The 13,935-nt window shown below is 31.3% G+C and overlaps 1 protein-coding gene across 1 annotated transcript; it reads right to left on the minus strand.

The window, feature by feature from the left end:
• Positions 1-2,635: 2,635 nt before the first annotated feature.
• Positions 2,636-3,573, minus strand: LOC104878418 (uncharacterized). The gene has a single exon (XM_010648772.3). The coding sequence runs from the start codon at positions 3,485-3,487 to the stop codon at positions 2,924-2,926; it is 564 nt and encodes a 187-aa protein (XP_010647074.1). The 5' UTR covers positions 3,488-3,573; the 3' UTR covers positions 2,636-2,923.
• Positions 3,574-13,935: the final 10,362 nt, after the last annotated feature.

The following is a 13,935-nucleotide window of genomic DNA, read 5'->3' on the forward strand; positions in this document are numbered from 1 at the left end:
TGTAAAGTGCATTGATTCTTTAGGGGTTATAAAGGCAAGAAGGAGACAATACTATATATATCTAATGTGTGTTGTTTTGAAAGCTTGTGTTGAGGCATATAAGGCTATATATGAGGTATCTAAGGCCAAAATTGACACTCTTGGCTAGAGCTAAAGGGTTTGAGAGTGGAACTAATGCTAAGACTATGAACTAGTTCTCTAAATTAACACTTACGAATTCAACATGATATCTTCAGACACAATTAGATGGCTTGCAAATGACAAATATTTGAACGTGTTAACAAATTCAAGTCTCCAAGAGAGATTTTTATGAACATGCTTGATAAAAAGAAAAAATATGAATTAATAAATTTTAGATATGATAGTCACATCTTAATGGATTATTATTAGATTAACACTATATTATGTACAATTTAATTTTTGTTTAGAGTCTTTAGACTACTTTTATTATGTTGTTTAGTTTTTGCATGGATTCAATTTAGACTTATAAAACTTAAATAATATCTATTTTAATATTTGTTGAATGTTATTTTATTTTGTGTAGTAAGATAAGTAACGATTCACATACAAATGATAACACGTACAAATGAAATATTTATTGCTCACATAATAAAAAAAGTATAAAAATAAAACAATCATTTTTAAGCAAGACATCTTGAAGAACATTTATGGCAAGTGACGCTCACTTTATAATATATATATATATATATATATATATATATATATATATATATATATATAGACGGTCAACCTCAAATATGTTATGAACTTATTAAAATAAATAAATAAACAAACTCTTGTTAATCTTTATGATCATCTTAAGAAATATAAAACTTAATGAATACATGATGAATAATCCTGAAGAGGTAGTAGTTATATTCTTACTAATAGTAGGATTGAATGTAAGAATAAAAGTTGTAGTAGAATTATAGTCAATTGTTTTCAATACTCAACAAAGACTATTGATCATCAATTTAAAGAAGTTAAACAAACATTATGTTAACAAGCCAAAATCCTTATGTATCTTGATAATATAACTAATTAATGAGGTGACTTCATATATCTTTAATAACCTAAGTATTTTTCATGATCCAAAGCGAGATTCTATACATAGTATTTAACTATTTGAAGCTACATCCTATCAATGCATGAGTTTCAATCGATATTAAAGCTAATTTTAAAGGTAGAAAATTAGTTTTAATACAAAATGTTTCATAAATGTTACGTTGATATGTGATTTTAATATTATCTTTACTTTTGGTTATATTAGTTAGGAAGAAGCAGAAACATTTTATTTTTTTAGAAAAAAAACAAAATGTTTTTACTACTTTTAAGAACCCAAAATTTTAGGGGTCAAAAACATAATTCTTATTTCCTAAAATAGAAAATTGTTTTTAAAAATTAAGTTTCTAAACAATACTTTATTCATGACAATAGAGCAAATCTAATTTTAAGAACGGCTCTAAAGTAACGATCTTTTTGCTTTTATTTTTATTTTTTAACTGTTACCAAAAAAAGTTTCCATACAAGTCAAAAATTTTGACCAGTTTCTTCCACGTTCCTAGAATCCATATCTTATAATTGTCGGCCACACAGTGGAAAATTAATCATGCATCTAATCTTCTTGATTCCCCATAAGATTTTGACCCAACGAGATCATTACTTGTTTCTATTTCTTTATACTTTCACTGGTCAGGCTTTTTACTAGTAGCGGTTTCAAAACTGACCAAGATTTTGAGACGTCTTGGATCCCCAAGTGGCACCTTTTTTTTTTCTCCCATAAAATACATACGTCACCTTCAGTGGTTCTGTTTTCTTCCTTCTCGATTCTTTGAACTTAATTCTATTGGTCCAATCCAAGTATGGATTTCTATTAACAATTTTTAAGTTCATAAGACTGATAGAGTGCATTCTCTTCCCGCCTTGGTGCAATGGATTCCCATTTTTTATTAAGTATGCTGCATGGAGTCATAGGTTTTTCCTCTGATGCTTCTTCAAACTCTCTATCAGTCCAACTGCGGATTTCCATTAACAGGCTCTCTCTTTCAGTATTATTAGGTGCATGCCATGGCTCCCATCTTCCTAATTACATTTCTTCGTAGGGCACCATGTCGTTCCGTCATAATATTGCAAGACTTACCCATTGTATAACTCTCTACCGAATGTTTAATCGGTTGGCCATTTTTTCTAATATTAAAGGTATCTGTGTATCCTCATCGAAAACATGAATACCAAGACCAGAGCTTTACCAGAAAAAGTCAAAGCAAAGCCCGTCATGCCCATGGGAGATATCCTTTAATTTACGATCTCGTTCTCAGGGAGATCATGAACAAAAAAGGTTTGACTAATTCCAATGCATATACAATGGCAGTCAAATGTAGACGGTTGTACATTTGTTGTTCATCACATCATGATTTCAATATAATTTATTTCTTTAGCATTTAATACTTTTGGAGAGGTTAATTTGATGCATATTCTTCATAGAGAATGCATCTCCTAGTCTGCAATCACAGAGTGACAGGCAAGAATATTGCAATTTCCCGTGAAAAGGTTAGAGAATGACATTAATGGCACATATATAATCTTTAAAAGTTGCCGCTGTTTGGTGTGCATTTTCGTACTAATATTAGAAATATAAAGCAAGCCATTGAAACCCATTCATTTGAAAATAACGATAATTTACATAAAGTAGTAACCCTGACTGTAACTTTAATTTCCTCTACAATTTTCTCGCATGATTGTAATAACCTAATGACCAACATAGACCTTGAATCTGATAATAAAAGAAAAAATGTGGCAACCGTTCATCCTTGAGCTCCATGGTATCTCAAGTGAAAAAGGAAAAGAACTTGTAATTTAAATTGAGAGAAATGCTGCAGAGGACTATTGGGATGGTGGACAGCCCAAATCACGGAAAGTAAACCTAAAGAACTGTGCTTTGCTCCAAGGCGGATAGAGTTCCTGGACTCAGAAGAGGGAAAGAGCACCACGGATAAGAAGATGGAGAGAAGGCGAACCCCAACGGACTTGATATCGATAGATTGTCACATAGTTTCGGAGCTGCTCTTGTCTCCAATGTGTCATTCATCAAGTCTTTGTAGAGGGCAGACAATGGTGTCTTCTCCGGAGAAGAAAACAGCTGCAGCGGCGCCGCAGGGCCAGTGGAGTCCACCAATGGGGCTGCGGGACTAAGATTAAGCGGGGGAGGTGCCACGCTCTGGAGGCGCCGAGACTGGAACTCTGGTGAACCTGTGAGCTGTTGGACCACTTCCCTGAAGTTTGCGGACTCTACCTTGTAAACCCTAGGCGGGGTGGGCGGCAGTGGCGCTATCGGCTTCTTCCAGGGCTTCATCTGCTGCTTACGAACGGAATGGAGCGAGGATTGAGAAGGGTAGGGCTGTTTCATCCTCTTTGTTTCTTGGGAGTTCAGAGACAAGTAAGTGGAGATGGAGGAGGAAGAGGAAGAAGAAGAAGAATAAGCTTCCATATATTCGCTGTGGTACGGTTTCCAGAAAATAAAGGAAGGAAATGCTGAATGGTGTGAGAGAAAACAAGAGAGGAGATTTTGATCAAAAGCGTACTTTGATTCTATATATATAGACTTTTATATGCATTAGGTGTCTAAAACAATAGGGAAAATTGAATATGAGAGATAAGAGCACTGTGGATACGAAGAAAATAGAAGGAACAACAACGAAGAGGTAAAGCCGTTGGAGATGGGGAGTCATCACATCCTGAAACGGATATTCAAACGTTGTTTTGTCGTCAGCCGTCGGCTCGGTGTGCGGCACTACAGTATGTTCAAAGGACGACGTTTGACCAGTCATTCCAGAATTAAAAAATTAATTTCCCTCCATTATTGTTTCTTTCTTGGGTTGATTTTACGGGTGTAGATTAGAGAAAGAGAGAAGGTGGGGTTACATGATGGAGGAGGAAGACGAGGAGGTGGCAAGTGGTGGGACCGTGGGAGGCAGGAGAGTGAATTGTTTATATGGACTAGGTGGCTTCCGGTGGAGGCGGACACGCAGCCAGCCGCCTCCAGCCTACACCCAGTCGTCACCCACATAAGCTTCCAAAAAATATATATAATAAAAAAAATAACGTCACACGTGCTGATGCGGGACCCATTTTCTCTATGTATGACTTTGACTATAGAATTATTACCCCTGGTGATCCTGATAGTTAGTGCCCTAGTGCCCTCTCATCCCTCTAATTCTTCCGTCTCTTTGTTCTAAAATTGGCATCATGCGATGTGCTGAAACTAGGGATAAAAAGCACAAGCATCATCCACTCACGTCATCTAATTTTTATTTTTTATTTTTTTTTATAAGAATGATGAAAAAAAAAAGAATTTTTTAAAATAATTATTATTAAAATAAATATAAAAACATAACATTTTTTTACCACTTACTTTGTTTTTACACTACTATTTTTTTTTTCTAAAGGTGATCTCATAAAAAAAATGAATTCTCTTATATAAACATGCTTTAATATTTTGATTATTTATATACAAATTTTAAAAATAAAAATCAATTTTACATTAAAAAAAAATATTAGTTAATTAGTCAAGCAAATACAAATGTGTGATTTCACATTATTATATTTTACACACTTGAAAGCACACATTGGCTTTTAATCCTTAAATTTTTTATATTTAAGTTATTTTTTAAAATATTAGTTTATATTTTTCATACTAAACCCGTTTTTCTAAAAGAAAATTTTTTAAATATAATAATTTTACAATTAAAATTTATTAGGTGATTTTATAAAAATAAAATAAAATTACCCTAGGCCAAAGGCCAGGAACAATGGATCTCCGGGCATAGGCCGGAAGGAAACAAAGAGGGACACTCTCAATTGTCCGTAAATCCAGCGACAGACACCAATTATTCAATGATTGTGGGCTTTTCTAGGTGTAGAGTAGAACAATAATTGGGCATTAGAACAGGACTTTAAGCGTACATAGTACAACTTAACAAGATAGGTTCATTGTATTACTTCTTTTTTAAGTAAATAGGGTGACATGGATGGATAGGAAACATATGTATTAATATTGGTTCTTGGTTTTTATTTTTATTTTTTGAAGAATTTTTTATATTTCAAAAGTGGAATGGAGATAATGACTGGAGGATAAAAAATTATGATAGAGAAATTCCATTGTCGAGCAAGTTGGGAAATTTCAAACCACGTTATTATGGGTCACAGGTGGTTCCAAGTTCCAACCACTCATGGATCGGATCTTGTAAAGAAAGATTTTTTATTAGTAAGCACTGACGTCAAGGTTTTAATATTCTACTCAATAATCTTGTCCTATTTCTCACATTTGCTCCTTTCAGAGAGGGCCCCACTCATCAATTAATAATTTCTCTTAATTTCCGCGGCTTTGAGGTGTGCCATGCTGGACTGGACATGCCCACGAGGCAACAATCCCATGACCCAATCATGGAAACACGTGAGTCGCACAATGAGACTCCACGGCCCCGTGAGCCAATCACGGGTCACGAGCGCTTCTGGAAATTGCTCTCTGGGACCAATTTCTTCACCAGATCTTTTTTTTTAACGTCCCGAACGCCTTCTCTTAATTGTGTATATAAAACTCAGGCGGTCTTGTTTTTCAGGCCAGAGCATATCTAAAAGTCACTGTCGGTTGCCGTTATTCATCATGGTTGTGTTCACAATGGTGGAAATGGCTATTAGTTTTAGCCTTACGGGAGATACGTATGTTAGTGAATTAGATTAGCGTACGTAGGCATTCCATTTCGCCTCAAAACATTCTTGGATTTAACTTAATGTATTCCTTGGATTTTGCATTGGCTTTGCAAGCACAGCGGAATTATCAACTTATAGACAAAGTTATTCAAGTATGAATAATGACATTTTAGATGATGATCGGCTTAAATGAATGATAAATTTGATTTTCAATTGAAAAAAATTGAAAGTATAAAAAGCATTAAAGCGTTATCCAAGAGAGGTCAAGCACCTTTTTAAAGTTAGGTGAGCATAACAAAATTTGCATCATTGTGGTTTTTTATTATCATATATTTTGATTTTAATTATTATTCTCGACTCATCCATTAGGGTGTTTACAATTATAAATATATTATATTGTTGTGATTTTGAGACACGTATCCTAAAGTATCATTATTGTTGTTCTTTCTACATTCCCAATATTTATAAAATCTTCACTTTGCTCGACATTATTTATAATGATTGATCACTAAAAAATTCACTAAGAAACACATGTATGTTGGATTGTGCATGCGCAAATGAATATAAATACTATTCAATTTAACAACCTTATGATAAGATATAAGGTTATGGTAAAGGAAAAATTATATATTTGATCTTTCAAATTAACGAATACACTTTGCAATCAATTGACTCATGATTTTTATATTTATTGAATTTCTAGGAGACTCTATAGATGATTTTCCACGTTCATCATATGTTAATCGTCCATAAATTACATATCTTCAAACCTATAATGAAAGTCATCACTTGTAAAATTGAAGAAAAAAAATAAAATAAAATAAAACTTATATAGAAAAAAAATACTTAATATGCCAAAAGTAATTTTTATTATTTCTGAGATAATGTCTCCACATGATAATTTATTGCATGGTATCTAGATTTTTAGTCCAAAATAATGTCTCCACATATTCAATCTACAATATATACATTAAGAAACATGTTGATCACCTCGATATTAGCTATAGTTATTAGATGTTATCATTGTTATATTATGTTAAATCTTGAAATATATTAGTCTTTGATTTGCAATTAATATGTTGCTATGGATAATTTGTGTGAAAATTTTGCATGATGTGAATTCATTTTCTTGTTTTATATGAATTATTTATGATTATCATAATTTAGTATTGACAATGAATTTTCTAAGTATAGAAATCATGTGACCTTATAAATTTTTATCCTAGTTAATTTATTTGGTTTTTTGTATCATTTTGGAGTGGATTTACATTAAAGCGAACATTTCATATACTCAAAGAAGTGCTAGAATGACCCTTAAGTGGTACATATCGAATATCCTTTCAGTCTTAGAGCATCCTTAGTGATTATTATTTTTAACGTTCATGTGCCCCTTTTAGAAATACTCACAATTTTTATCATTTTTCTCATTTTCACATTCTTTCGAAGTTCAACTAGTTTTTCCTATGTCATTTTTTTTAACCTTTATACAATTTACTTGATCCATTTATTTTCATATCTAACTTTGTAGGGTCGTTCTCACAATTTTTCAAATCTCATTGAACATTCAATTCTCATTCTTTCGAGGTTCAACTAGTCCTTCTTATGCCATTTTTTTTTTAACATTTATATAATTTACTTAACCCATTTATTTTCATATTTGACTTTGTAGGGTCGTTTTCACAATCTTTCAAGTCTTATTGAACATTCAATTTCTTAGGTCTATGAGATATCATCACCACATACTTGTCATAGAGATCTCTTCCTATATTTTTCCTAATTAGAATATTATATTATATATATATATATATATAAGAAATTAATTATCAAGAAATTCATTGTTCTAATTATCAAGATGCGAAAATTTCACAATAAAATTTTTTTGGAAGTATATTTTTTATAAATGTTTTTCAAAGAGCAATATATGATTTTTCTTCACAAATATATATAAATATAAAATCACGATCAAACAAACTTTTAAGTGATAGCATGATAATCATAGCGAGGGATCAACATAACCCCTAGGTGTGCACATCCTTGCTGAAAATTCTAAACAAAGCCAACCAAAAGGGGAATGAGCATTGGTGTCACCAATGGAAATGTAAAGAGGCCTATCACATTTGATTTTGTTCGTCCACATAAATCGGTCATTCTTTACCCTATACAGAGATCGTGGCTCCACCACCGGCGGCCAACATTTGTATTAGAAATGGGGTTTGAAGTACTTGATGTATGGATAATGTGTTTCTTAAAAGCAGTTCAGAGTTCACATGCATGTATCTGCTTTTAAAACCAATATGCCACTTTCCTTTGACTTAGATTATCGAAGGACTTGAGAGCTTCGTACCAATGATATCTCCATCACCACTTTTATAGTTGGGTTAGTAATTTAGTGGGTTAGATAGTGGTGTTAAAAAGTAATTTGAGGTTTTGATTTAGACACACGCATGGGATCGAGTCAGTATTCGGTACATACAGTCGCCCTCAAACTCAACCGTCATATTCTTATATCATTAGTTAGACTAAGTATTTCTTATGGCTGATTTTTGTGGGGATGATTATGCTGAAAGGATATAATATGGGGTTGGTAGTGCTGATGATGGTTTAGAAATAAAAATCAGGTGGAATAATCGAATCACATTCTTCTTCAACCCATTGAACACGACTAAAGCCCCATTACGAATTGCTTCTTCTTCTTCTTCTTCTTCCTCTTCTCATTTTCTCCCTTTTAAAACCCTAGTATTTTCTCATCCCACTTCAACTTCGCTGAGAAAAAAATGGACAAAAAAAACCAAATAAAAGTTAAAGCACCATGACCAGTTCCATCAACCATGCCCAACTACAAGGATTGCCGCCTTGTTTGGAATTGATTTTAGCAACTTTAAGTCTAGTTCTGCAATAATTTTCTTATATTAGTGCCTTGGTGGAACAAATAAAAAGTGAGTTTGTTGCCAAAATAAGCTTTTCTTTAAGAAAAAAAAAAGATTAATTTAGATTTGCTTTCAAAATATTCGTTAGGGTAATGTGTTCATGCCATGTCAACGTCTATACATTATTATTTTTTTTTTTCATGATAACTACAATTATTGACTATAGTTTTAACTTTAATATTAAAACCGTAGTCATCATTAATGGTTTTAAAAATTGTAGTTGTTAATTGTGGTTTTAATCTTAAAGATAAAACCATAGTTTGATGATTGTGGTATTATTAATATTTTCATAATCGATGATTGAAGCATAATCAAATCGATAACATTATAAATATATAATTTATATATTGTTAAAATTAAAATAATAATAATAATAATTTATATATTATTTAAAAATTAAAATTTTATTTGAAAATCATTTGAAAAATAAAAAATTAGTTTCAAATTTAAAATAAATAAATAAATAACTTATTTTAAAATCTTAAATTTATTTAAAATTATAATGTTTTCATTAATTTAAATTAAAATCACAAGTTTTATATATATATATATATATATATATATATATATATATATATATATATATATATATAATAAAATAAATAATAATGGAGATGGACTTATAAGGTAATAAAAATAAATAAATATAAAAAAAATATGGAAATGAAGGGGAAGGGGAGGCAACCGGAAAAGGAAGGGGGCCATAAATAAATTAAATAATAATAGGGATGGACTAATATTTAAAAAACCATTGAAAAGGAAGGTGGAAGAGGTGGCAACGGGAAAAGGAATGGGAGGCGGAGACACCACCAACGGTGGCAGTGGGAGCTGGAGGAGGGCGCCCCGGTAAATAAAAAGTCTTTTATACGAAGTAAAACGAAGTTGTTTTGATGGGGAAATAAAAATAAAAGGGTTAAATAGTTATGTTCGAAGGGAATCAGTCCATTCATCCTATTCGTCGATTTGATCATCAATTCACCCGATTCAACCCCATTTCAACTTATGATTGGCTCAATTAATTGGATCAAACCGAAAATGTGGCCAGTCGGTCCAATCCGATTTTTAAAATTATGAGTTTTACTAAAAAAATAATAATAAAATGAAAATTAAAGGGGCTAAGAAATTAATTTGGTAAATATTTTGAAAAGTAATCTAAATGTGATTTAAAAAAAAAAAAACTTTTCTCATAAACTCCATCATATAAAAGACTTGTTGAACTTAAGGTGAATTAGCAAAAAAAAAAAAAAAAGTAAATTAAGAAATGTTAAATGATATAGGTATTTTTTTTCCCAAAAAATAAATAAATTAAGAAATGTTAAATTGTTACTAGTTTCATTTTCATTTTTTTTCTTTTTATCTCCCTTTGCTAACTCTTTTCCTTTTTATAGACAAACAAGAATATAAAAGATGTGGATCAAATAGAGGGGACATATCCCAAGAATACGGGAGGGATATAAAATATTAGAAAATAAAAAATAGAAACACCTAACTCAATGATGAGGTGCTTACATCACTATCTTCATGAACGCATTTGTTCAAGACAAAGAAAATTTGATTTCCAATGCCTATCATCTACGATTAAAAGGAATATGTTTTTTTTTTTTTTATTTTTACATTCAACAACAAAAGGAGAAAATCATAGGACGAAACATACATTTCAAATAATATTCATATCAATTTAATAATTGATTTATTTTTAAATTTTCTAAATATTTTAATTTTTTTTATTTTTTTATTATATAGCAAAACAAATCAAAATGGGGAGGAGTACCGAGACAAGAAGAGCAAGATTAATAATCAAAGTTGTATGAATTTTTAGGATCATGATTTGTACAATGAGAAAAAAAATTAGAATATGTCTGATAGTAATTTTACTAAACGTTTTTAATTTTTTAAAAATTGTTTTTAAAAAACATTAGAGTATGTTTGATAATGATTATAGAAAACGTTTTTTATCTTTTTAATATTTCAATGATAAATTTTTTCAAATATTAAAAAAGTTAAAAACGTTTTCTAAAATCATTTTCAAACGGGCTTATTGTTCATGATAAGTGTTTTTTAAAGACATATTTGATAGATGATTTTAAAAAAATCACTTTGAGTAAAAATACCGTGAAATATGTACAATCAAAAAGCGAGACTCTCTTCGGATGGCCGTGAAAAAAAAAAAACGGAGAATCCTACTACATGGATTGCATCGTCAAACCATTCTCACTGTTTCAGTTTAATACAAGTGGGCTTACAAAATAATACCAAGTGGGCTTGTGAAGAGTGAAGACTTAAGACCAAAATCCATCAAAATCAAACTAAAAGTCCAAACTCACAACGCCGGCTAAATAAAGTACATATATTTACATAACTGTCACGAGGATGATAGCTGGCATTGGGATCTAGATTTTGAACATACACAGTCGTTGCTTTTATATGAAAAAAAAAAAAGAGGACTCGGTCTAAAAGCTGGAGAATTATTGGGTCAAGGCAGTACCAATGCATTGTGTGTTTCAAGCCAAAAAATGTCTATTAGGCTTATATGGCATAGGATAATGTTTTTAAAAAGCATTTTTAATCATAAAATTGTTTTAGTAGAAAAATCGCGTATTCGATCAAATTTAGAAAATGCTTTAAAAAAATTTAAAAATCATTTATAATATTTTATAGAAAAATATTTAGAGTGATTTTAAAAAATATTTCTAATATTTAAATAATAAAAAATTTTAAGTATTAAAAAAATATTAAAAGCGTATCCTAAAATCACTATTAAACGGCTCTTGATACATAACTTTGCTAAAAACACTTGAACTAAAAAGATTTCAATATATATATATCATCAAACACAATTTTAGAATGAGTGTGTTTGTAGTGACTATATGAAGCGTCTTTAGTCCTTCTAATGGTTGAAAAAAAAAACTAAAGAGGCTAAGAGTGATTAATAATGATTTTAAGAAGTATTTTTAATCTTTCTAACATTTAAAAATTTTTATCTTTTAAGTTTTAAAAATATACTAAAAACACTTTCTAAAATCATTACCAAACACATTCTAAGAAGTGTTTTTCAAACAGACTTATATTTGACAATGATTATTCTAAAAAGCGTTTTTAACATATGTGACACTTGAAATATTTTTTATACAAAGTTGCTTCTAGTGCTAAAAAGTTCAAAAATGATTTCTAAAGTAGCCATTTATAAAAATATCCTCATTATAGTAATGTGAAACAATACCTAGTAATCATGTTCTCAAAAACATGAATCAAAATGTGTTCTTGAGAACACGAATTAAACATTGTGTTATCAAAAACACAAACTAAGTGTCGTGTTCTCAAGAACATGAACACTTATAACCGAAAGAGAATCATTTTTGTTATAACCAATAACTATAATAGGATTATCTCTGATATAAGAAGTTATTATTTGTTTCAATCGGGAAACAATATATGGACTCTTAATAAATATAAATATCAAAGAACACTTAAAAAAAATGATAACTTAAAATTAGTGTATTTACACTTTCTAAATTTATTGTCAAATAAGCTCTTAAAATATGTTTGGCAATGGTTTGAAGAGTTTTCCTGTCAATTTTTTTTTTTTAAAAAAAAAACCACTTTCAAAATTTTGAAAAATCACTTCAAGTAATTTGTAGGCAATTAATTCATAAGTGATTCCTCTTAAAATTATTTTTATGCTATATAATGCATTATTAAAAGAACTATTAAAAACTTTTATTTTATATCAATTATTAAATGATCCTCTTTAATAATGTGTCTAATAGGAGTGTTATTAATAAAAGCTTTACAAATAAAAACATTTTAATGAGAAGCACTTCCACACGGGCTCTTGATTATGAGAGAAGTCAAGGCCCACATGGGAAGTTTATTATGTTGGAAATCCCTGTGTATCCCCAGAACTTAAAGTTGGATTTTTAGAAAGATCATGCTACAAAAGAGGGTACATAGGGGTAATTGTAATTGGAGATGAACTCATCCCAACTATGGTGAGCCGTGACTGTGAACTCAATTCCACTCAACTCATGCGGGATTGGGTCTCAAAAGAAAAATACAAGCATTATGCCCTCGAAGAATAATTTAATCATGTCCAAACATAGGACGTCTTCCTGAATCATGTGGAAAGAGCTTTAACAATTACTGAAATTATGGCAGGAATTCTTTACTTCAATTTCATGGTTTCGAAATGGACTAATCACTGTGCTACCTGGGTCCACTGGATCTGACTTTTGGCTTGAGCCCACAATGATACGCTTAGCTTTAAATATAGATAGATATAAATAAGCAAATACAAAACAGAATTGTAAAGGCAAGAAGGAAGGCCCCACAGAAAACCAGAGGGAGAAATGGGTGAGGGTCACTAAAACATCTGCAACAGAAAAAAGTGTGGAGGGCTTCTTCTATAATAAATAGCTTTTCCATGATTTTGGGTTAACTGTTCTAAGATGCCAATGCCTAGGGACTACTCATTCACTAAGGGCCTTTGCAAAGGCAAGCAAGGTTTTTGTGGGGGGTCCAGGCTTGCTTTTTTTGACGTTGAGAAAGAGAAGGAAATGGGTTGATGAAAAAGAAAAGCAGTACAAGCCAAAAGTATCAAAAGTGCAACTATAGTTTTTGTCTCCACTATGGGGAGACTGGAAAACCCCACTTAACATCAGAGACCAAGGAGCTCCAAAGGAGTACAGGAGCAAAAGACTAATCAATACTTGTTCATTCAAGAAATACAGTAAAAACAAAAGAGAAAAAACAAAGATCTTCAACGTATATATAGATTTGGTTGGGAAAACCATATTGATTTTATTTTATTTTTGAATCTGATAGACTTCTCACATGTTGGTGCAGAGGCATTAGTTGCAGTGGTGGGTGGTGAGTCTGGTGACTGAGTTTCTAAGATTTGGACCTACTGTTGATCGCAAATACCAATTCAAATAAGTGAAAGCTTTCAGCTTTCTTTTCTTTCTTTTCAGTCCAGCAGTGATTGAGTGAGAGGTCATAATAGGTCCTGTCCTCAACTCCTCCTTCAAAAGGATAAAAGAAAGTACACAACGTTCACCTGGGTGTCACAGGTCATCCCGAAAAATAGAAGCAACTCTACATGCAGTGAAACTGGGTGTCACATGCAGTGAAACTTTAACTGAGGCAATCAATCATCTCTCTGTCTCTCTCTCTCTCTCCACTCTCTGTATGTAATCTGACACCCAGACAAATCCAATATTTGGAAGAAAAGAAAGGAAAAGAAAAGAAAAGAAAAAACTGAGTTCACATGCTCCAAAATGGCTCAGTGCAAAATAAGAGCAAG

This window comes from Vitis vinifera, chromosome 7 (assembly GCF_030704535.1).
Source record: "Vitis vinifera cultivar Pinot Noir 40024 chromosome 7, ASM3070453v1".
Lineage (NCBI taxonomy): Eukaryota > Viridiplantae > Streptophyta > Magnoliopsida > Vitales > Vitaceae > Vitis > Vitis vinifera.